This window comes from Chelon labrosus (assembly GCF_963514085.1).
Source record: "Chelon labrosus genome assembly, chromosome: 9".
Classification (NCBI taxonomy): Eukaryota; Metazoa; Chordata; class Actinopteri; order Mugiliformes; family Mugilidae; genus Chelon; species Chelon labrosus.
Genome location: NC_140359.1, coordinates 27,865,552 through 27,890,266, shown reverse-complemented (window position 1 = coordinate 27,890,266; position 24,715 = coordinate 27,865,552). Strand labels below are relative to the sequence as shown.

Genomic DNA, 24,715 nt, shown 5'->3' with positions numbered 1-24,715 from the left:
CAAGTTTCGTATCCCTTTTATCAAGTCTGATGATTGAGCAGAAAGTTGTGGATCCTTGAGAGAGCTAATAATAGGAGGCGGAGCGGCCGCGATGCTCCGTTAAATAAATAAATAAATGACACCGTGTGTGGTGCAGAGCAGAGCAGAGCAGAGCGAGGTTCAGGTCTGTTTTAGATGCAGCTCGTTGTTTTTTTACTGCAGAGTGTTTGGACAAGAGGTGTTGATGTTGTGTTTTGGGAGTGAAGGAATGCGACTACTAAATCATGCACAGAGAGAACGAAAGAAAGAAAGCAAGAAAGGAAGGTTCCTCCAAACTCTCTTCTTTTTTGTTTTGCATTCTTTCATTGGGATCATTGAGGTGGAAGTGAAAAGGAAAATAGCAAAGCTCAGAGTCGGGTGGATCAAAGGCGGCCCGGGTGGAGAGACGCAGGATTCATTCCCGTCGAGAGGAAGAAGAGAGAGAGAGAGAGAGACGGAAAGAAAGAAAGAAAAGAAAGAAAAGAAAAGCCATCCCAACAAGGAAGCTTTAGAATTAATAGAGAGGGGGTACAAGAGTGAACACAAGAGCTTAACGCCCAAGAAAACCCCGTGTGTGTGACAGTGGGCGAGGGTTATGTGAGGAAATTGCACAAAGTAGTAGTAGTAGTTGTGGTGGTGGTGGGGTGGGGGCGTGGGGGGGCGTGGGGTGTTTTTTATTTATATTTTTTTGGGAGGTGGTGGTAGAAGTGTTTGAGACGCACAGACCGTTATAGCAGGAGGGCTAGATCAGGGGGAGGGGCTCCAGCCGTCCTGCTTGAGATGTAAATTTGTCCCCGTTGCGAGCCAGGCCCGAGGCGAGGGCCCCCCACACCAACACCACCACCACCACCCGCCCCCCAACTTTTCATTTCTGTACATGGAATAGCCATGGAAACCCCGCTGAGAGCCATTGAAATGTGTGATTCCAGCAGTCTGGGGGATAAATCCCCTCTTTGGATGCTGAGGTGCGTGCTTTCATTTCTGCTTCACCTTTTGTGTACGCATGCATTGGTGGGTGGAGGGGGGTGTTAGGGGTGTTAGGGATTCCTCCACAGTTTATTTTTCTTGAGCCTTTTTTTATTTCAGTTTCGAGTGCATGCTCTGAGCTCTGTGAGGGTGAACCCTGAAGAAACTCAACATTAGTATCACATCCTGGCAAATAAACACTGAGGTTGGTTCCAACTCAGAGTGACTGCACTGCTAACAGAACAGTGCCCCCCCCCCCCCCAACATCTGAGTCTGAGCTCCCTCTTATGTGATTATTTTTGTTCCTTTATTGTTTATTTGGTTGTTTTGTACTTCAGTTTCATCTTGCATCGTCCTCTCCTCTTGCAAATCACTTAATATACACAAAAGGTCTCTCTGGTCCAGGAAGTAGTCTCCATGGTGACCATTGGTCCAGGTCTCTCTGGTCCAGGAAGTAGTCTCTATGGTGACCATTGGTCCAGGTCTCTCTGGTCCAGGAAGTAGTCTCTATGGTGACCACTGGTCCAGGTCTCTCTGGTCCAGGAAGTAGACTCCATGTTGACCACTGGTCCAGGAAGTAGTCTCAAAGGTGACCTCTGGTCCAGGAAGTAGTCTCCATGGTGACCTCTGGTCCAGGAAGTAGTCTCAAAGGTGACCTCTGGTCCAGGAAGTAGCCTCCATGGTGACCACTGGTCCAGGAAGTAGTCTCCATGTTGACCACTGGTCCAGGTCTCTCTGTTCCAGGAAGTAGTGGTTTCTCACAGGTTTCTCCTTTACTTCTCTTTCTGGTTTCATTTTTTAATATATTAAAGGACCAGGTAAAGGTAAATATATGTATATTTTTTATTTTTTTATTTTATTATTTTATTGAAAACCAAATTTGAAGCACCAAAAAGTGCACATGCCTTTGCTGTCTCTACTGTTACTCTAGTCTTAACGTCATACATCATCTTGCAGATGATTCAGTCCACTGGGAGAAATCAGCTCGCAGCCCGCCACATGAATACTTCCTCACCGGATTAGCAGCAATTGAGTCTCAGCTTTGTCACACCGGTGCGACCTTTTTATGTCTTCATCAGACAAACGTCCCACTAGTCCTTGGACTGTGACGTAGAGACGAGAATATCTGCGATGAGAATAACTCTGGAGAAGGCCTGCTGGTTGATTTTGAATGAACATGAGTTTGAATAGTGGCGGGTCAAAGGTCGAGCTGGCTCCCTTTTGGAGACGGGCGGGGAGCTGAGGGGCCGGCGGGGAAGGGGGTGAAAGCAAGACGGGAGAATGCTCATTGTGATGGAAAAAGTTTCGGTGGACAAAGGAGGCAACAGGCTCGGTTTGGCGCTGCGTTGAGCGGACAGGCCGTCCTTTGTTTGGTCGGGAGGCCTCGCAACTTTTCATTCTTCCCTCATTTCTTTCCCCCCAACTTGGTCCCCCCCCCCCCCCCCGACTCGCTCCTCTCCCCTTTTTGGAAGTTGCGCTGAAAAGAAATGAAAGGGAAAAATAGAGAGCTGGTCGCAGCGTTGCACAGTTGTTAATTAACATGCAGATTTCTGATTTGTTGAGAGCTCTTGAAGAAAAGGGGCTTTGGGATTGTGGGTTAAGACCGGTTTGAAACGGTGAAAACACATTAGCCGTGACTCTCTCTCTCTCTTTATGCACACACTAACAACCTCTTTTTGTTTTTTACCAGGCTTCACTGGAACCCTCTGCCACATCGACATCGACGAGTGTGCGAGCACGCCGTGTGAAAATGGCGCCAAGTGCACAGACGGGCCCAACAAGTACACCTGCGAGTGCACTGAAGGTATGCAAGCTTTAGCAACGAATGTTAAAGCCTCTGGTTGCTTTTACTCTCTTGTTTTTTTTTTTAAGTAAAATGCAAAAATATTGATCGTGCATGGAGGCCGCTAGCTCTTCATGCTGCCATCGCTCAATACCACCCAATTCTTTAAGAACCAAAGTCCTGGATGTAAAAGTTTGGGGAACTATCAGTCGTTCCTGCTGGTTGTCGCCTCAGTCACTTCACCTCAAAGTTGATAGGTGTTCATCCTAGTACTGAAGTGCACTGAAAAGCTGATGGAGTAATTTATGAAGTCAGCTCTACAAGATTTAAATGAAGGGACAAACATTTGAAGCCCCCTGTTCACATATAAAGTGATTTGCTCATTTGCTTTTGGCCACTAGTGAACATTAAAGGCTCTGGGTTAGGGGGTAACCTCAAATATTTCTAAGTGAAACAAGCACGACACAAAAATACTGACTGTGCATGGAGGGAGCTAGATCTTCACCAACTCTCAGCATGGTGAATTTGGTCGCAGGAGCCAAAGTCCTGGATGGTGTTTCCTTGCAGAAAAAGTCTGGGGAACCACGCCACTCCACTATGTCAGTTGCTCCCGCTGGTTGTTCCCTCAAAGTTGAGAGGACTTCAACCTTGTTCCCATCATTTCACGATTATTTCAACACCAGAGAAGGCGTCTCCTAAAAACTCTTCGTTTCCCAGGTTACTCCGGAAAGCACTGTGAGACGGACATCAACGAGTGTTACTCCTCGCCCTGCCACTACGGCACCTGCGTCGACGGCCTGGCCTCCTTCAGCTGCCAGTGCCGGCCCGGGTTCACCGGCCGACTGTGCGAGACCAACATCAACGAGTGCCTGAGCCAGCCCTGCAGGAACGGGGGCACCTGCCAGGACCGAGAGAACGCCTACATCTGCAACTGCCCCAAGGGAACCACGGGTGAGGGGACGGCGGCACGCCCTGCGGCTACGAGTGTAACTTTTATTTAATTTTGTCTTCTGAAATCTTGATTTGACCGAACATTTTGCTTTCAGGAAGCAACTGTGAGGTCAACATAGACGACTGCAAGAGCAACCTCTGTGAATATGGGACCTGCATCGACAAGATTAACGGCTACGAGTGCGCCTGCATGCCTGGCTACACCGGTAAGTAACTGGTAGATTTAGGGTTGCACACAAGTCTGTCAGCATGGAAACATGAGGCTGTCTCTTAGTTAAGACCATAGACTGTATATAAATATAGACAACACGTCTCCACTTCCTGTCATTGGCCAATCTGGCGCTATTTTCCCGGGGATACGGGCGGCGCCATCTTGCGAGTTTGGGGAAAGAGTCTGATCAATACAGTCTGAGGGTGGAGCCACGTGGAGCCGTGATATCGATGCCCCGCCCCTGGACTTAGTACATGGAGGGGGCGGAGCTTATGACCTATACTGCAGCCAGCCACCAGGGGGAGCTCTAGTTGCTTTAACTTTTAAGGAGCAGTTCCACCGTCTTTATACTGTCTATGGTTAAGACGGACAAACAGTCACACTCACGACCTTCAGAAACCAAAACAGGGTAGATTTGGCATCTTAAATTAACGACTTTTTACTGCCATGAACTAACATTTTTAGCCAAAGCTAAATTGTACGTTACTAAAACTTTTTGAAACCAGTAAAACATGCAGTCTTTGAACCTAGTTGATGCAAATGCATGCACACATCTATAAGACCCTTGCAGATCTTGAATAAAAAGTTAATAGCATGCAGGTTAAACTCAGGTGACCTGTGGGCAAAATGAGTGTTTAAGGTGCAGAATCGGAGGTAGTGGAGTGGGAGGAGGAGGAGGAGGAGGTGGAGGTGGAGGGTGACAGATGGCGAGCGAGTGCACACGCTCCTCTGAGGCTCGACCGGTGTCACTTTCCAGCTCCATCCTGCCCCCCCCCCCCACCCCACACACCCCACCTCAACCTGCTGCTGTAAGGACACGCAAGCTGCCCTCCCGCACAAAGACAGGACACACACTGACTCCGGCGCACCGAGTCACCGTGGGGATTTGAGCAGGAGAAAAGATTCCCTGAAAGATTCCCTGAAAGTTGAGCTGTTAAAAGCTCCGAGGCCCCCGGCCCCTGCTTTAAAAGCTAAATGGGACGCCTTTATCTCGTGCGTGGCACCGGCCTGAATGGCGTCGACGCTTCAAGTGGCCGACAAAAGGCGGGACATAAAACAAACCCTTACGTTTCTGGAAATCGATAGCGCTACGGCGCAGTATACCACGCTGATATATGGACGTCATTGTGTGCCGCTGTACGAGTTGCGGTTGTGGACTTTAAAACAAAAAACAGTTTGTCCCTTTAGTCTTTATGCACTTTGACGGCCTAGTACGGGCTGCACGATCTATGTTCTTGACCTGAATACATATGCTGAGAACAGACAGCTCATGTGCTACACGCTGTGAGCTGCAGATATGTATAGCCTGTATAAAAACATGCAGCACCTCAGCACCATCAGTAGCATTTAATAGTACTCCATAGCGTGTTTCTCTGAAGCCTGAAGGTCTAATAACTTTGACAATGAAAGTACATTTGGTGGAGTTGATAATTCAGGACTGCTGCCCAGGGGATTTGGATCGTTCCTCTGCCAGCGTTAGCATTAGCCTTTTCAGATGTATTGCAGTAGTACTTTAGTACTGACATGTCACAGTAGTATGGGTTTCATCTTTAGTGAAGTATTTCCGCACACTTGATGAACCGACGACCCTCTGGGCTCCTCACCTGTCTTCTCGGAGGCGTCCGTGTTGTTATTGTCACATGACTAGTCGACGTGATGCCGCCTCCAGCAAGTGAACCCTCCGCTCTTTCCGCCAGGCACCATGTGCAACATCAACATCGACGAGTGCGCCATCAACCCCTGCCACAACGGCGGCACCTGCATCGACGGCGTCAACGGCTTCACCTGCATGTGTCCGGACGGTTACCATGACGCCACCTGCTTCTCCCAGGTCAACGAGTGCCTCAGCAACCCCTGCGTCCACGGCCACTGTGAAGACAAGATCAACGGGTGAGGCCGCGCAGAAGCTTGAACGATCGGCACTGCGTTGAGTCGATAAGCAGATAAGGAAACTGACTTTTAACGCTTTTGTTTTTCTCAGGTATAATTGTCTGTGTGACTCCGGCTGGAGCGGCAAAAACTGCGACATCAACAACAACGAATGCGAATCCAACCCGTGCATGAACTTGGGCACCTGCAAGGACATGACCAGCGGATACGTTTGCAGCTGTCGCGCGGGCTTCACCGGTCAGTGTTTGCGTTTGTGGACGGTGGCGAGGCGAGGTGAGGTTCAGCGTCGCATCCCTCGACTGACGTTTGTGTGTTTTTTGTCGTCGCAGGACCAAACTGCCAGACCAACATCAACGAGTGCGCCTCCAACCCCTGCCTCAACCAGGGGAGCTGCATCGACGACACCGCGGGGTACAAGTGCATCTGTGTCCTGCCTTATACGGGTACGAAAATATTATTGAGAATATGTGAGACGCCCATGTGCTGGCCTGGTTGTTCTGGTATTTCCTCGCCGGGGGGTTGCAGTTTCCAGCGGCTGGGGCAAAGAGGAAAAATGTACGGCGGATGAAATAGCCGTCGAGTAAAGTTCAGCCGCAAGACTTCCTCAAAGGGCACAAAAGACACCGAAACCTCTGACTCGCTCTGGGACACCCGACCATCCCAGATGAGAGCTGGGGAATATTTTCGTGTCATCTCTCTTATTATTTGACCGAACAGATAACGACGGAAAGGCTAAGGGCAGGTTTTCTTGGATTTGTCTTGGATTTTTGGAAAAATCCACACTACTTTGAATAATAAAAGTCTCTCGCTTTGTGCCGGGGTGGGAATCGGGCGCTTGACACATTTCCTGTTTGCCTGCTTCCTGTCTCACAGAACAGCAAACGGCTTCACAATGGCCGGAAACCGGAGCCGGCTTCCTGTGCAAGCCGTGTGTTGTGGAAACAGATAGGGAAATGCCTCGGCAGGCCTCTAGCACTGACAGAACCTGGCTAAAATCATCTGATAGCACTGACTGAAAGATGATTTGGTGTCCGTTTGGGTTGGGTTATCTCCAAGTTCATGACCCCATCCGCCCCCCACCCCTGCCCCTCCTCAATGAAAGTTATAAACATGTTTGTCTTTGCATTAAATTAATCTTTTTATTTTTTTTTGTGCGTTACAGGAGAAAACTGTGAAACCGTGATGGCTCCTTGCAGCTCGAAGCCCTGCAAGCACGCAGGAGTTTGTCAGGAATCGGAGGACTATCTCAGCTTCTCTTGTGTGTGTCCCGAGGGATGGCAAGGTAATCGTTAACGCCTGCATGTCTGCGTGTTCCCTCCAGGAGGTATTTAAACGGGAGGCCTCACAGTTTTCCCAGAAAAGAAAAAGCCGAACTCGAGTTTCTAAACGTTACATTTAAAATTCAGATCCAACGATTTGAAAATGGTTTGCTGTAAACTGAAAAATCTTGATCCAAACTCTTAGAATTTACACTATCACATACACCGATCAGCCACAACATTATGACCACTGAAAGTGAATAACATTGACCATCTTGTGACAGTTCAATGTTCTGCTGGGAAACTTCTGGACCTGGCATTCATTGGTGTGGGTGTTACTTAGACATGTAGCACCCACCTAGACCAGACCAGGCACCCCCACCCCATAGCAATGACACTCCTTGATGGCAGCAGCCATCCCCAGCAGGATGCAGCCTGACACAGACACAGACACAAACACACTTCAGGAACAACTAAAAAACAAAACATGAAGAACAGCACAAGGTGTTGACCTGGCCTCCAAATTCACTACATCCCAAACTGATCAAGTATCTGTGGGATGATCCACAGAGGCCCCCCACACCACAGGACACCCTGAGAAGGCCCATGTCCCTTCTCTGATGAGATCTACACAATATTAGGACAGTGGTCATAATGTTGTGCTTTAATATGGATAGTTATATAAGAATATGGACATAACTCATTCTACCTCCTCTGTCTCATCCTGCTGCTCAAAGACGAGGTTACATTTACACTCTGCCCCTCTTTCGATCCATCCCAGGTCAGACCTGTGAGGTGGACATCAAGGAGTGTGTGAAGAACCCCTGTCGCAACGGAGCGACCTGCCAGAACACAATGGGCAGTTACCGCTGCGGCTGCAAACCAGGCTTCGCCGGGCGCAACTGCGAAACCAACATCGACGACTGCACGCCCAGTACGTTCCTCAGTTTCTCCTCTCTCTCTCTTTCTTGTGTTCACCGAATGAAACTGAAGGTGCCTGATTGAACCTGAGTCTGCCCCCCCGCCGACCCCCCACCCTCCCCACAGATCCCTGCAGCAACGGAGGCCTCTGCAAGGACGAGGTGAACGGCTTCCTGTGCACCTGCCTGCCCGGCTTCCGGGGGACGACGTGCGAGGAGGACATCAACGAGTGCGAGAGCAACCCGTGCAAGAACGGAGCCAACTGCACCGACTGCGTCAACAGCTACACCTGCACCTGCCCCCCGGGCTTCAGTGGAATCCACTGTGAAAACAACACCCCCGACTGCACCGAGAGGTACGCGGCGCACAGAGGATAGGGGTATAATTCAAACTTCATGGCTTTAGAGTGAAGGGATAAGACTTTTATTGTCGTTGTGTGCAGGATGCAACAAACACCTAAACAAATACTCTGCTACATACACTAATAAACAATCCCAATCACAGACAGAGCAAGACTTTAATAAATATTAAATATATTGCAGAAGAATTTAAAATATTCAGGCGGGTCTTATTGCTTTTGGTGAGCGAGGGCGTCTCTCTCTCAGATCAACAGGTTCATTTTCTTCTGCCACTACTTTTTCTTGTCCACTACTGCCCCCTCTGGTGGACAGTTGCTTTACAGCAGCTGAATTGCAGCATTTAAGAAGTATTAAAATGATCTGCATGAATGAAAAGTTTAAAAGCAGGACGTTGCTGCACAGAGCCGGATGTGCACATTACCTGCAGACTTTCACTGTGTTTTATAAGCATTTATTTTTCTGTCCACAGCTCCTGCTTTAACGGCGGCACCTGCGTGGACGGCATCAACACATTCGCGTGTCTGTGCCCGCCGGGCTTCACCGGCAGCTACTGCCAGCACGACATCAACGAGTGCGACTCCAGGCCCTGCCTGAACGGCGGCACCTGCCAGGACAGCTACGGCACCTACAAGTGCACCTGCACGCACGGATACACCGGCCTCAACTGTCAGGTGGGACGGAGGGAGAGGAGAGGAGAGGAGAGGAGAGGAGAGGAGAGGGGCCGTGAGCTTTGGAGTTAACTTAACTTACACTGCTAAAAGTATAAGAGCAGAACTAAATAAATAAAATGAGCAAAACAGGAATAAATACAGTGCCATAGCTTTTCCCAGAAAAGAAAGAAACCCTTTCAGGATAAAGAACCCACGTTTCTAAATGTTATAATTAAAATTCAGATTGATCCGATAATTTGAAAATGTGTTTGTTGCACATGAAAAACTCTAAATCCAAACTCTGCATTTGCCTTTTTCTCTCAAGCACTTTGTCTTGAATTAAATAATATATTAGCGTGCCATGACTCATTCTCATTCGTCCTTCTTTTTATGTATAATTCTGTTTTTGTATTTTTAAACTGTGGTTTATTGGAGGTTTCTACATTTTTGATTCCTGCACTGAAATATGATCATTTAAATACATAAAAATAAATACATTTAAACTTGAATTTAACATTTCTGCAATCTCTGAGCTGCAATCCAATCCATGTCAGTTAAATCTAGATAGATAGATAGATAGACAACTTTATTGATCCCTTTGGGAGGTTCCCGCATCGAAATTGACAGAAATCTAATCTGTGTTTCAGAACCTGGTCCGCTGGTGTGACTCGTCTCCTTGTAAAAACGGGGGAACCTGCTGGCAGAGGGGAACCACCTACAGCTGCGAGTGCGAGACCGGCTGGACCGGCCTCTACTGTGACGTCCCGAGTGTTTCCTGTGAGGTGGCGGCCAAGCAGAGAGGTAGGATGGACGGGTTTTAGGGTCTCCTGTTAGCCTCTCTGCCGCCACACTGCGCGTTATAAATGTGCGTACCCTCCACTAAGTCCTGTCCCGTCCTGTTTAGGAGTCGACGTGGCCCACCTGTGTCGAAACTCGGGCCAGTGTCTGGACGCGGGGAACGTCCACTACTGCCACTGTCAGATCGGATACACCGGGAGCTACTGCGAGGAGCAGGTGGACGAGTGCACCCCGAACCCCTGCCAGAACGGAGCCACCTGCACGGACTTCCTGGGAGGATACACCTGCAAGGTAGCGGCTCTGAAGGAACCCTAGAAATCATAAACCTTAAAAATCATTTCCTTGCTGTTCTTCTTCACAGAGGAACGACACTTTTCTGGCGGATGTCGGTTAATTTTGATTTTAAACTGACTTTTTAAATCAAAAAGTCTTTGCTAACGTCACAGATCTTGCACACTTGGTGCAAAAATGTGCTCGATTGTAATGTGAGCTGTGCAGATATACCTTTCTATGTTGAATTAGAAGCATGCAGGCAGGATTTTTTCGCCGCCCTAATGAAGAAGCCTTTTTTATAAATAGAAAGCAGCTCAGTTCTGTTAATCTCCCTTAGAGTAGAGGATCTGCTGGCCTTGGCAGGAAGGAGGCCAGAAAACAGCCAGGTAAACAGAAGACCGTCTTTGTTTCATGTCAGAAATCGATTAAACGTTCCCCCTCCTCTCTCTGTTTCTCGGCCTCCCCTCCCTTCTCCTCCTTTTCTCCCTCGTTCCTCCCCCTCTCTCCCCCTCTCTCCCTCTCTCTCCCTCTCAGTGCATGCCAGGCTACTTGGGGACCAACTGCTCCGTGGAGATCAATGAGTGCCTCTCCCAGCCGTGCCGGAACGGGGGCACCTGCATTGACCTGATCAATACCTACAAATGCTCCTGTCCCCGGGGAACCCAAGGTTAGCAGACCCCACGCAAAAAAAAAAAAACACTCCTCCGCACCTCTCCGCCTCTCCGCCCGTCTCCATGCTTCATTAATTAGAGCTTAACAGCACCCGGGGCATCAGAACTCCTCCTCCGTCCCTGCCTCCGTCTCTTCCTCTGCTTGTCAAGTGCACCATTGATTTTTGCCTCGGACGTGAAGGGTGTGTGTGTGTGTGTGTGTGTGTGTGTGTGTGTGTGTGTGTGTGCCGCAGGTCAGCCTAAGTGGCAGCGGAGTTGGGCGTCTCCCAAAAAAAAACGGCAACAACATGTTGTTTTAGATCGAGCAGCTGCAGGTTTTCATGATTCAGCTGAATATTATTATTCCACACACATCTGAACTATCTGGGTTTCGTTTCTGGACGTCCCGGGCTAGTTTCTATTGTTGTTAAACTTCAAGGGCTAATATCTGAGTGCATTTACACATTTTATTTGATTAAAGAGCAGCTGAGACCTAATTATCCTAATAGTTAAGGTTGCTGCTGCAAGAGGACACTGATGATGTCCGTTTATAGGAAGGTAAATTTTAGTGGAGGAGCCACATACACCTCCAATTTGATCTCAAGTGGCCCGGGGCAGTAACTTATTAAAATAATAACCTATAAATAATGACAACTTCAACTGTTTCCATTTGTTTTAGAGCAGAGAAGAACAAGTACATTCATTTCTTTGCAACTCTGCAACTAAAACCGTGCAACCCCTAGTGGACAAATTAGGGATAGGTGTCAATTTGATTTAAAAACTTGCAGTTAATGTCTTTTATGTAATATTTGCACTTTGCAAATTCATCCCACGCAAGATGGGATACTCTGGCGGGACGGTTTTGGCCCGTGTGCTGCATGTTTGACAACCCTGGGTTAAGTAAAGTCCTAGCCTAGTCCACTCGAAACGTAGATTACTGCCACCTGCTGGTGTGAAGACGTATTTCCTTTCATGCAACTTGTCCGTTGTGCAACTTCAAACATGAGCAATGTGTGGTTGCGGTTGTTGCCGGTACTTTGAGGGTATTCACACCACAATTTGAGAACATTTTTACACATAGTCCCTTATTTTTTACATGAATTCTCATCTTGTCTCTGCGCTGATCTTCCTCCTCCTCCAGGAGTTCACTGTGAGATCAACATCGACGACTGCAACCCGTTCACCGACCCCGTCACCAACGAGCCCAAGTGCTTCAACCAGGGCAAGTGCGTGGACAGGGTCGGGGGCTACCACTGCGACTGTCCCGCGGGTTACGTGGGGGAGCGCTGCGAGGGGGACGTTAACGAGTGCCTGTCCAACCCCTGCGACCCGCGGGGCACGCACAACTGCGTCCAGCTCACCAACAACTACCGCTGCGAGTGTCGCACCGGATACACAGGTACGTCACTTTAATTTGACTTCTAAAGCACGTTTAGCGACAGCTATTTCCTTTTTAAATTCTAAGCGATGTACTCGACCCCTCTGCAGGACAGCGCTGCGACACGGTGTTTGACGGCTGTAAGGGCAGACCTTGTCGTAACGGAGGAACCTGTGCCGTCGCCAGTAACACTCCACACGGCTTCATCTGCAAATGTCCTCCTGTGAGTGCACTCCCACTCCCACACACACTCTGATCTTAAGTATTCTCTCCACCTCTGACTTTGCATCGTGCATCGTTTAATTTGTGGACTTTAATGATTTTTTGTGCATTTTTAATAGAAACAGATCTTTACACGCCTGGAACATTTTGTATTTTATCCTAAACTACCTTAATTGGGTCTTAATGCTCCTTAATTATAGCTCAGAACATACGTCTGGTGTTTAACTGGCCTGTATGGACAGAAAGAAGATCCAATATGGGCTATCTGATCGCAAGTGACCAGCTTTAGGTCCGTGTGTCCACAGCTCGGTGCCTGGATTTAAATCCAAAGGAAAATATGACAAAAAGGAATCTCTTTTATTCAGTAAATGAAAAATACTTTACCCAAGAAAGGTTCAAAAAAGGCAACTGGACCTGTAGCAGCTTCTTCAGTTCTCGGGGACTAGAACTGAAGAAGCTACTCGGATGAGTGGTGAAACATCTTCTCAAAAAACTCTACAAGTCCAGTTTCCTTTTTTGAACCTTTGTTGGATATACCATGACCTGGATGACCGAGAACCTTCACAGACATTAAAAATACTTCTGTATTTTCCTTCGATGAAACCGGAAGTATCCCACATCTGGAATTTTGCGGCAATCAGCACTTGTGCACCTGGATCGTTACGACGGCCCGGGCCATGTTCAGCAGATTCAGCAGGCAAACGCTCAAAGATGAATTCAGATGACCAGATACCTTGTGTCTGAAAGTCTAAAATGTTCCAAAGTCATGACGGAGAGCTAGAGAGCTACAAAATCATCAACTGTTGGAAACAACTTCTTCTTCTTCACCTACAAAAACTTATAAAACCAAAAAATACTAATGCACGTCTTAATGCAAGGTCTGAACACACAAGGCTCTCACTAGAAGAAAGAACCTCCTTGTCTCCACCCCTGTGACTGCTCCGATAAAAGTCCTTCACTTCCTCTGATTCTAACTGAAACCTGATCATGAATAGTTATTTCCCAACCCTCACGTGTTTCTTGTTTTCTTCTTTTAGGGCTTTACCGGCTCCACGTGTGAGTACGACTCCCAGGCCTGCGGCAGCTTCCACTGTCGAAATGGAGGCACCTGCATCTCCGGCCACAATAGCCCCAAGTGTCTGTGCACGCCGTCGTTCACGGGGCCCGAGTGCCAGTATCCCACCGACACCCCCTGCAACTCCAACCCCTGCTACAACGGCGGCACGTGCGAGTACACCTCAGAGGCGCCGCACTACCAGTGCGTCTGCCCGGCCAACTTCAACGGCCTCCGCTGCCACATCCTGGACTACGACTTCGCGGGGGGGTTCGGCCACGACATCCCGCCGCCGCCCGAGGTGGAGGTGGCCTGCGAGATCCCGGAGTGCGAGGAGCGCAAGCACAACAAGCACTGCGACGTGCGCTGCAACAACCACGCCTGCGGCTGGGACAACGGCGACTGCTCGCTCAACTTCAACGACCCGTGGAAGAACTGCTCCGACTCGCTGCAGTGCTGGAGGTACTTCAACGACGGGAAGTGCGACTCGCAGTGCGACAACGCCGGGTGTCTCTATGATGGGTTTGACTGCCAGAACATGGAAGGGCAGTGCAAGTAAGTGACTAAGAGAAACCTTTAACACTTAAGGCTCAAAATGTCCCGCTCAGAGAACGTCCTGTGCCACTAGGGCCACCTTTGGTTTTAAAGGGCTAATGCATGCTGGAAGATAACCCACCGAAATCTAAACTCAACTCCAGCTTCTTTTAAGTTCATGCTTATTTTCTAGACACGTAAAATGTTAAGCCTCACACCAGATCATTAATGAACTCCACATCTAAATCAGAGCAGGCCCTAATGCACGCTGTCCTTCCTCCAGCCCTTTCTACGACCAGTACTGCAAGGACCACTACGCCGACAACCACTGCGACCAGGGCTGCAACAACGCCGAGTGCGAGTGGGACGGCTTGGACTGCGCCAACAACATGCCCGAGAAGCTCGCCGTGGGCCAGCTGGTCCTGGTCGTCCACATCACCCCCGAGCAGCTCCTTAGCAACTCGTTCGGGTTCCTGCGGGAGCTGAGCCGCGTCCTTCGCACCAACGTGATATTCAGGAAGGACACGAAGGGGGAAATGATGGTGTACCCGTACTACGGGAACGACCACGAGCTGAAGAAGTACAACGTCAAGCGCTCGGTGGACTCGTGGTCCGAGGCTCCCGGCAAGGTGCTGAACGCGGTGAAGAGGAGCCTGTTGGATGTCGGCGGCGGGAGCAGGAGAGAGAGGAGAGAGCTGGATCATTTGCAGATTAAAGGGTGAGACGTGTGAGGTGTGGCTCTTCAGGAATGATTTTACTTATTTTCATCCACACTGAACTCTTTCCTGCTTTCCTCTGCTCCTTCTAGTTCGATTGTCCACTTGGAGGTGGACAACCGTCAGTGCTTCCAACAGTCCAGCGAGTGTTTCCAGAGCACAAATGACGCTGCAGCTTTCCTCGGCGCTCTGGAGTCCAGCGGCAAACTGGATGTTCCTTTCACCATCGAAGCTGTTTTTAGTGAGTATCTGCCGTCATCGGGTGAGAGGCTGGGTGAACCCTGGACAGGTCTCCAGTCCATAACGGGGCTAAAGTGGTGTTCATGCCTCTGCAAGACGCCGTAACCTACGTACGTAGCCTACGTCGGTGCAATCCATTTATACTTGTGCACTCGTCAGTCTGGCTCGTTCTGTAACAACTCCTCCCAAACACTAGTCGGCGCTGTGTCTTTTTTGCAAGTGGGGTTTGTTTTTGTTTCTGCTTCACTTTCAACAACGGCGACTGACACTTTTGCCAAAATTTCGCTGAAGACGAGTCGGACAAATGTTTGTGTCTCTGAACCTCCTCAGTTAACCTTTCCTCCGCGTGTTCCATCTTTATTGATCCAAAACAATAGATTTGAAATGAGATGAAGAAGCAGCTGGAAATACTAAAGCTACTACCAAACAGACCAATCACAGCTCTTGTGGTCTGCGTCATTGCGTCTCGTAGTTACATTTCTGGGGAGGTGCACGTCAGACTACGGCGCTAGCTAGAACGAAATATTACAAATCATTTGGGTCAATAATATTAAGTTAAATTGGGTCCAGCTGTAGTGATTAAGTTGAATTAACCTAACACGAATTAAACTGAACAAACAGAACTGCATTAGGTTCAAACACAGGAATGTAATCAGGTGGAAAACCTTTGCCATAATTGACTTTATGTTAATTCAACAAGCTATTTTTCTTTTGAGCGCATTACAAATTTAACTACGAGGTCGGAAGGAGTGAGCTTGAGGCTGAGCACCAGAGACAGAAAGATACAGCCTAAAATTTAAAATCCAACGGTACATATTTAATTTAATTAGATTGTGATCTAAAATAAATGTGAGTTGTAGCAAACAGGAAAAAAAACAAAACCTCGTACAGTCCCTGAAGGCCTTGTTGTAGCGTCCGTACGTACGCTGAAAAAAAAAAAAAAGTGTTGATGTGTTATGTTAAACCAACATAATTTTTTTAAATGTCACTTTAAAGCTTTTTTATGCTTGTTATATTCAATTATCATCTGTTAAAGCAACATAAGCTTTTTACATAAATGACACACACTGTTGTTCTGTTAACCCAGACAAGTAAATCTTACACTATTAAGTATTAAAGCTTCTGCATACTTTGCTCATCCGTTGCATGATAAAATTATTTCTGTGCACTAATTTCTGTTACTTAAATAAATCCATTTTGTACATCCTTCTGTCTGATCCAACCTCAGCTCTTATTTACAGCGTTTACCGTGAAATTTCCAAAAACAAATAAGACATAAAGAAAAACTTTTACTTTTTACTATTGATTTTATTTTGTCAAAGAACACTGCAAGGTACATTTTGGAAGGAAATGAAAACACAGCATATATGCCACAGATAAAGAAAGTATAAATAAAAGGCAGTGCAAGTATTTGTCCAAACTCCAGTACAACAGCAACAAAAGAGCAACCATGGTCCATGGCAACAGCTCACTCACAGAGTCTGTGTTTGAGGACTTGGGCTTTCTTAGGGAGCGTGTTTTCACCCAGCTTCATCACAAGTTTCTGAAGCACTTCAAAAAATACTTCAGTTCAGGAGGGTAGCTGAGGTTCAAAGCATACATTAGGCCAAATAACATGGCAGCATCTAATGCAATGTTGTCCAGATCATGCAGTACCATCTGGCCTTCTAACGACATATATTCACCATGGTCTCCTCAATGGATCCTTGGAACGAGGGCTTCATCTTCTGCCTGCAGAGCGCACAGATCAAACAAAACACTTGAAACATTATACTGAATATCTGCACTAATAATATACAAATCTCCGAATCCCTCTGAATATTTTACAATAAACAAATAATTTAATAAATATTTTAATTATCAGTTAATCTGAGGGTTGTTTTTTCAATTGTTTTGTCTATAAATGACAGAGAACACTTAAAAATGCCCACCGTAACATCTTTAAATTGCTTGTTTGTTTTTTTTAATACCAACAAGAGTCTAAAAGACCAAAATGCTGAGTTTTCTATCATATATAATAAAAGAAACAATGATTTTTTTGAGCCGTAGCTGTTTCCTTTGACTTTCCACTCCTCGCGACCGCGGATATGACTCCGTAGGCTAACAGGGCGGTTATGACCCTCCCCTCTCCACTAAACGTAAACTCCAGCAAATGTTAGCTAACATCGTCTTATTCATGTTGCTCAGTGTTCCTGGCTGATAAAAACATCAGATTTATGAAAACTATACGTCTAAACCGACTACCTTGAAATCTGACAAACATTTGATAAGTTTTAATTGTCCTTACCTTGTCCATAACTCTCCAAGTCCACTTCAATTTGTCCAGTGGGGGTGAAAAGATGGCGGACAAACTTCCTAAAACATAACTATTTTCTGTTTTCTTAACATGACTGAGACTTGTAGAATTTGCATCCACCAAGATTTAAGGGATTGTACATGATTGAAGCATGTTCAGAGGAGAACAACCCTAACCCCTAACCCTAACCCCTAACCCTAACCCTAACTCAATCATGTCTTCTATACGAAATGTACACATGTAAATTGAACAATCCCCCTTTCCCCCTTGTTTCAATGTACATCCCAGGATAAGACACGTGCTCTTTCACTCTGTAAAACTGAACGTATCCGCCACGGCCTCGGGTCCCAGCCTCGCCGCTCTTTGATTGTGTATTTGTTATGCAGCCGTGAACAAATGCAATTGTGAGTCTCGTGGCCTAAACAATCAATCCCTCCCTACTGCGTGTAAATCCAATGGCTTCAGGCTCCAAAATGGTTAATTGCTGCAAATCAACTCAACCCTCCCCTCCTCCACCACCACCACCACCACCACCGCTACAACCGCTCACATGACATATAGCAGAGCCTCAGTCTGTCTGTTTCTCAGACATGTACACATATAACATAACACACTGACACACACACATGCACGCCGTTCGCTTCATCCCACAGTGTGAGGGGCTGCTGCAACCTTCACCTCGCCGAATGTAATACCAGGACTTAATGTATCTCTGAGGGTTTAGGTTGGGGGAGTTTATCATTTCAAAATCGTTAGTGGAGGAGGAAAAAAAAGAGAGAAGGGGAAAAATTGATCGGGAGTGTGCTAGAAGTTGGGAGTCTTTGTTATCTCGAAAATCCTAATAAATCCTTCGTCTTTACAGCTTAAAGCGCGTGCAGTAATTTGAAGTTCATTAATCCCCCTCCTTTTTTTCTCTTAAAGAAGAAATGGTAAAGTTGTCTCTTGGTACCCTGGGTTGAAAAGGGAGAGAGGAGGTGGTGGTGGTGGTGTTCTCTTTTCTTTTTATCACGCCCCATCCCCTTTTTTTTTTTCTTTTTTGATGAAAAGTGGTTAGCAATTCTGATTATTACTGAATAGATAGTAGCAGCTAGCTCCTCAAACGGTGAGAGTCGTCAGTCGGTGCCTGCCGCCGCTCGCTGGTGGTGTGGTTTTTGGAGTCGGGTACCAGCTCTGCTCCAACGCTCATCCTGGGCGTCCTGCCTGCTCCGTCCACACGCACGGCCCGTTCCTCAACCCCCTTCGTGACCATGCTGCTGTCCCATTCCCCACCAGGCGGCGTGGACCCCCAGCCCGCGCAGGAACTCTACCCGATCTACCTGGTGCTGGCCGGCTTAGGGATACTGGCCTTCCTCGGCGTGGGGATGGTGGCTGCCCGGAAGCGGCGCCACGAGCACGGCCGCCTCTGGCTCCCCGAGGGCTTCAAGACCACAGAGACCAGCAAGAAGAAGAGACGCGAGCCCGTCGGGGAGGATTCGGTGGGATTAAAGTAAGTTTCGGCTCATTCTGCATTGGCGCTCGCCGCCATCGGGTCGCCGCCGTTTCTCTGCAGGTCGGGCTAGTCCTGAACGACAACTTGGGTGTAACCGGTGATCAGATTTGTTTTTTTTGGCCTGGATCATTAATGATAATGATATAGCAGGTTTAAGGTGTGCATTAATTGACTTGTTGGGGCGGGGGAGGCTGGGGGGGCAGAGGGGTGGGGTATGAATCCAATCAATGCTTTTGTTTTTCGGCTTGCCTGCACCATTAATGGTGAGAGCCTCGGACGGGATGGAAGAGATGGAGCGCAGGGATTTTTACCGGGTTTTCTGCTTCGTCACAGGCCGCTGAAAAACACCTCGGACATTTCACTCATGGACGACGCTCAGAACGAGTGGGGAGAGGACGAACCTTCGGACGCGAAGCGATTCAGGGTGAGAAAACAGAAATGTGACGTACTTTAAAAACAATTGTTTTATTTTTCTTGCAACTTTACAGAAAATTATTTAATTTTAAAATGTCCCAGCATGAACAATATTAATATTTGTAATATTATTATTTATAAATGACTTTTTTTGTGTTTTAGAATAATTTTATCATCTTTTTAAAGTTCACTTTTAAGGCTTGACTTTAACTCTCGTCCGACCTCCTGCCGTCTTCGTTTTAGCAGTTTGACGAGCAGGCCATGTCGGAGGTGGACGACCAGACGGACCACCGCCAGTGGACGCAGCAGCACCTGGACGCCGCCGACCTCCGCATCCCCTCCATCGCTCCGACACCCCCTCAGGGCGAGATAGAGAACGACTGCATGGACGTCAACGTCAGGGGACCAGGTGGGTTTAACGAACACACACGTTAAGGAAATTAAAACCGTATTTAGTAGATATAATTGTGTTATTTGGTATTTTATAGATTATAAAATGTGTTTAAAAAAGTGTCGTTTTTTGTAAAGAAATCACGGCCTAATCAAATAATTACATATTTATTATGTATTTATTTTACACAAAATTACAATTTTCTCCCTTTATTTCCATTAATTTTTATTTTTTTGTGAAATGTGTTTTTGTGCAACTTTGAAAGAAAAACCCTGAAAATGAAAAATCCCTCTTTAGTAGAAAGATGTAAATTGTGTGTGTGGTAAGTTGTGAAAATGTTTGAAGTGGATATAAATTTATTTTTAGGCGTCACAAGACAAAAATATCAAATATCTAAAATTTTTCGGAGCGAGCATGTGCATGTGTGTGAGAAGGTGTGTGTTTGGAGTGATTTGTGTCTTTTCTGAGTGAACATTTCACATTTCCAGCATGCGCTAGAAATGTGTGTGTGTGTGTGTGTGTGTGCGTGTGTGTGTGTGTAGGAGTAGCTAAAGCCCCATGTCCTGAGGGTAAAGGATCTTCTTCAAAGCAGCCAGCTAGGAGCCAGGCGCCTGGGGGAAAACACTGATTCCTGATCAGATTAATCATTTGACCAGTAATGGGCCTCTGTTTTTTCTTCTGTCTTCTATTCTACATCACAAAAACCAATGAAGGCATCAAATGCAAAAAAAAAACAACCCAATTTTGTAGTAAGTGGCGAACTCCCAGAGGAAAAGCTATGAAAAAAATCAAAGTAACAGATTTAACAACTTGAGCGCACACCTTTTTTCTCCCCCGTCCGCCGATCGATTGCGCTTGAATCGACCAAATCTGCGAGATCTGGGGCTTGCCGGCTTTTTGAAGAGGAGAAAACCTATCCACGTCGACTGCCTCAGCTGCCTCTCACAGTTAGATACTAATGCTTTACGTTTTTTTGCTGCGCTCTAGCTTTCCCGAGCCCCGGCCTCTATCCCCCCAGCTTCGCTTTTCTCTCTGAAGCTTCTCCCGTTGTCTGGGCCTTGATCAGAATCCGTTATTGAAAAGAGGGAGCCGCGGTGATTCAGCCAGGCAAAAGTGTCAGATCCACATTCGATTGGTTTGCTGCTTTGTGTCGATCTGCCAGATGCTTTGAAGTGCAGCCCGCTGTCTTTTCGTAGCCGTTAATAGGCCGGCGCTGCTGCTGACCACGCAATCCTTAACCTTACGGGTGCCTTCTCTTGCGTGCAGATGGATTCACGCCCCTAATGATCGCATCCTGCAGCGGAGGAGGTCTGGAAACGGGCAACAGCGAGGAAGAGGAGGATGCATCCGCCAACGTGATCAACGACTTCATCTACCAAGGCGCCAACCTTCACAACCAGACCGACCGCACGGGAGAAACCGCGCTTCACCTGGCCGCGCGCTACGCCCGTTCTGACGCCGCCAAACGACTCCTGGAGGCCAGCGCCGACGCCAACATCCAGGACAACATGGGGAGGACACCTCTGCACGCGGCTGTGGCTGCTGACGCCCAGGGAGTGTTCCAGGTAGGTCCACCAATGCCAAAAGTGACATTACAAGGCTGTGATATTCAGTTTGTAGTGTTTTTATGGACATTTTATGGGCCAAAATCACCGGAAGTTGGAAATACTTAAAGTTACCCTTAAGGTAAATTGCACCAACCTCAAGGTCAAGCCCAGCATTGACGGTATCGGGTGCAAGGAACTGCAGCTTTAAAAGAATAACTTATACAAAGACTTTGATGTCTCTCTAGATTCTGATAAGGAACCGTGCCACGGACTTGGATGCCCGCATGCATGATGGCACCACACCCTTGATCTTGGCAGCCCGGCTGGCGGTGGAGGGAATGGTCGAGGAGCTCATTAACTGCCACGCTGATGTCAATGCCATTGATGATTTCGGTAAAAGTCTTCTATGTTTTTTTGTTCGCCACTTCTGTGAGCCTGGAAATCATCCTAAATAACCCTGTTGCTGCCTCCTCAGGTAAATCGGCCCTGCACTGGGCTGCGGCAGTCAACAACGTGGAGGCCGCCATTGTGCTGCTCAAGAACGGCGCCAACAAGGACATGCAAAATAACAAGGTATACAAACAGTCTCCCTTCCTCCCATGGGCGCTGTTAAACAATATTCCTTGTCCACTTGAGAAACCATTTAACACATTTGCTCCTCTCTCCCTCCCCAGGAGGAAACTCCTCTGTTCTTGGCTGCCAGGGAAGGAAGCTACGAGACTGCCAAGGTCTTACTGGAACACTTTGCCAACAGAGAAATAACTGACCACATGGACCGGCTTCCCAGAGACATCGCACAGGAGAGAATGCATCACGACATTGTCCGGCTGATGGACGAGTACAACCTGGTACGAAGTCCTCCCATGCACGGAGGGTCGCTAGGCACTACGCTGTCGCCGCCTCTCTGCTCGCCCAACGGCTTCCTGGGCGGCATGAAGCAGCCCCAGCCTCAAGGTCAAGGCCAGGGCAAAAAGGCACGCAAGCCCAGCGCCAAGGGTATCGGGTGCAAGGAGGGCAAAGACATGAAGGTGAAGAAGAAGAATTCCCAGGATGGGAAGTCTGGGAACCTCATGGACAGCTCAGGTGTTCTGTCGCCGGTCGACTCGTTGGAGTCTCCGCACGGTTACGTCTCTGATGTGGCTTCGCCGCCCATGATGACCTCTCCTTTCCAGCAGTCACCGTCTGTATCCCTGAACCACCTGCAGGGCATGTCGGACCCACACCTGACTGTAAACCACATGGTGATGCCAAACAAGAAGGAGCTGGCCCGAATGCAGTTTGACCCGCTGCCTCCCCGTCTCACCCACCTACCCGTGTCCAGCTCCGGTGGTCAGGGCGGCATGAACGGCCAGTGTGACTGGCTGTCCAGGATGCACGGCAGCATGAGCCAGCCAGCTCAGTTCAACCCCATGAGAGGCGCTCCCGGTGGTCAAGGGGGTCTCCACCAGGGAGGGCAGCACGGGATGATGACCGCCCCGCTCCACAACGGCCACCCCGCCACCAGCCTCTCCCAGATGATGACGTACCAGGGCATCCAGAGCACCAGACTCGCTCCTCAGTCTCATATCATGCAGCAGCAGGCTCAGCAGCTGCAGCAGATGCAGAACCTCCAGCAGCTTCAGCAGCAGCAGCAGCAGCAACAGAGCATCCAGCTGCAGCACCAGAACTCAAATACAGCCAGCAGCCAGAACTTCATGAGCGGGGAGCTCAGTTCTCCGGAGCTCCAGCAGGGCTCAGGCAACTCCAGCATGCCCATCCACACCATTCTGCCACAGGAGACGCAGATCATGTCCTCTACCATCAACCAGTCCATGCCCAGCACCCAGTTCCTCACCCCACCCTCTCAGCACAGTTATAACGGCCCCATGGACAACACCCCAAACCATCAGGTCCAGGTCCCTGACCACCCCTTTCTGACCCCCTCCCCGGGCTCCCCCGATCAGTGGTCCAGTTCATCTCCTCATTCCAACATGTCCGACTGGTCAGAGGGCATTTCAAGTCCACCGACAAGCATGCAGTCTCAGATTGGACATATACCGGAACAGTTCAAATAGATAGCAAATAGAGCCTAGTGTCTTTACACCCAGATGAGCTGCTGTATATTTTTTTATAATAAAAACAAAAGGCACTCTTGGAGAAAAAGGGGCAAAGCTGCAAACCAGATTTAATATGACTTTTATAAACTTTTATACTAACAGCAACACCTGTGTTTCACCCCTTCTTTTTATTTATTAATGTCTTATTTATATGCCTGCCTACTAAAACATGTGGGGACCCGTGGTGTTAGGATAATAAGTCATTTAGAAAATCTCTTTTCTTCTTTTAGTTCTCCTTTTTCAGCAATGAAGTAGCAGCATACACACTGGGTATTTATTTCCTTCAGGACTTTTATTATTCTTTGCCTTTTTTTTTTATTTTTTTTTTACATATGATTTCTTTGTTTATATATATATTTTTTTGTATAATCTTGTTTATAATGAAAATCACAATTAAGGGGCATTTTATAGAGCACATTTAAAGTTTCAGTGTTATTTCCGCGTGTTGTAGTTGTTGGAAATATCGGTCGGTGGTGAACGTGACGTGTATTTCGTGCACAGGTCACGTGTGAAATAGGAGCCACCGCCCCCCCACCCCTTCCTCTTTTTTTTTAAATATAATGCGATTCCTAGCTACGTTCTCTAGAGTTGTGTACATTTCTTCTACTGGTGGAAGCCATTTATGTCGTGCCTCTAGGTTTGATCGGTGCGTAGGGAGGTGTTGGAGATGTGATATGTTGTACAGTGTACGGCCATCTTGGAGATTGGCAGTTAAAGGCAGGCTATCCGTTAGCCCTGCGGTGTTGGAGACCCCGGCCCATCGGCCACAGTGTATGTTGTTGTCTAGAGGGGGAACAAGAGTCTTCGTTTTCCCCTCTACCTCCTGATTAGTTTGAGCCTATGGCTGTGTTCTTTCCTTCTGTAAATACGTTCTGCAATTTCCCTCGTAAGCAAGATTTTGTTTAAGAAATCTTCTGTCTTAAGCATGACATTTTGACCGGCCTCGCGCCAGTCAACAGCCTCGAAAATGAGAACAGAATATATATTTTCTATCCTATCGTCCCTCGTGCGTAAAAATAAATTTGAGCTATATTCAAATAAATACAATATATTGCTAGATTCTTAAAAATTACCTAAATATTGAGCTTTTATAAATTCATATTTATTTGCTGTTCTGTAAAAGAAAAATCCACTGAGGCGACCATATGTGTACGTTGAGAAATGTTTCTCTTACACTTTGGTTTAATGACATGTTGGATGAATGAAGCGTCGGCTGAGTTCTCAGTTGTGTCCTCTGCAAAGTATAAAATGTTAAACTGTTGTTTTAAAAAGTTGTAGTTAAATTTCCTTCCTCTTACGAAGTTATAATTTGCAAGAAATGTATTCTTTCTTTTCATTTTCACTCTGTAAAAATGTTCCTTGTTATAATAAAGGGCACCTGTGTGTCTTGAACTTAATAAGAACTGTCTTCTTTTTTTCTGAGACTTAGATAAACTTGGATAAACATTCAGGTTTGGTCACAGTAGCTCAATTCCACATAAAAAACACTCTTAAGAACCACAAGTAAAAAGAAAGATAAAACAAATGAACAAAAGTACAAGAAACAGAGATAGAACTAAATATATTATATCCATAGGAATGATTAATAAGGTGTAATAGTGTCCATTAA

General features: G+C 47.3%; 1 protein-coding gene across 2 annotated transcripts in view; it reads left to right on the top strand.

Annotated features, from left to right (window-relative positions):
- notch1b (notch receptor 1b) overlaps positions 1–24,493 on the top strand; it is a 47,322-nt gene extending 22,829 nt beyond the window's left edge. Inside the window, exons 10-34 of one of the 2 annotated variants that reach the window (XM_084550720.1) lie at positions 2,675–2,788; positions 3,485–3,718; positions 3,814–3,924; positions 5,627–5,819; positions 5,911–6,056; positions 6,149–6,262; positions 6,982–7,101; positions 7,860–8,012; positions 8,126–8,354; positions 8,828–9,029; positions 9,656–9,809; positions 9,913–10,097; positions 10,614–10,746; positions 11,871–12,128; positions 12,218–12,330; positions 13,367–13,938; positions 14,201–14,635; positions 14,726–14,874; positions 18,442–18,655; positions 18,992–19,082; positions 19,319–19,481; positions 20,730–21,028; positions 21,256–21,403; positions 21,486–21,583; positions 21,685–24,493. In XM_084550720.1, the coding sequence (XP_084406846.1) occupies positions 2,675–2,788; positions 3,485–3,718; positions 3,814–3,924; positions 5,627–5,819; positions 5,911–6,056; positions 6,149–6,262; positions 6,982–7,101; positions 7,860–8,012; positions 8,126–8,354; positions 8,828–9,029; positions 9,656–9,809; positions 9,913–10,097; positions 10,614–10,746; positions 11,871–12,128; positions 12,218–12,330; positions 13,367–13,938; positions 14,201–14,635; positions 14,726–14,874; positions 18,442–18,655; positions 18,992–19,082; positions 19,319–19,481; positions 20,730–21,028; positions 21,256–21,403; positions 21,486–21,583; positions 21,685–23,064 (6,008 nt within the window). In that variant the 3' untranslated portion in view covers positions 23,065–24,493. Of the gene's footprint in view, positions 1–2,674; positions 2,789–3,484; positions 3,719–3,813; positions 3,925–5,626; positions 5,820–5,910; positions 6,057–6,148; positions 6,263–6,981; positions 7,102–7,859; positions 8,013–8,125; positions 8,355–8,827; positions 9,030–9,655; positions 9,810–9,912; positions 10,098–10,613; positions 10,747–11,870; positions 12,129–12,217; positions 12,331–13,366; positions 13,939–14,200; positions 14,636–14,725; positions 14,875–18,441; positions 18,656–18,991; positions 19,083–19,315; positions 19,482–20,729; positions 21,029–21,255; positions 21,404–21,485; positions 21,584–21,684 lie in introns of both variants that reach the window. The other variant, XM_084550719.1, reaches the window with a different exon arrangement.
- Positions 24,494–24,715: the final 222 nt, after the last annotated feature.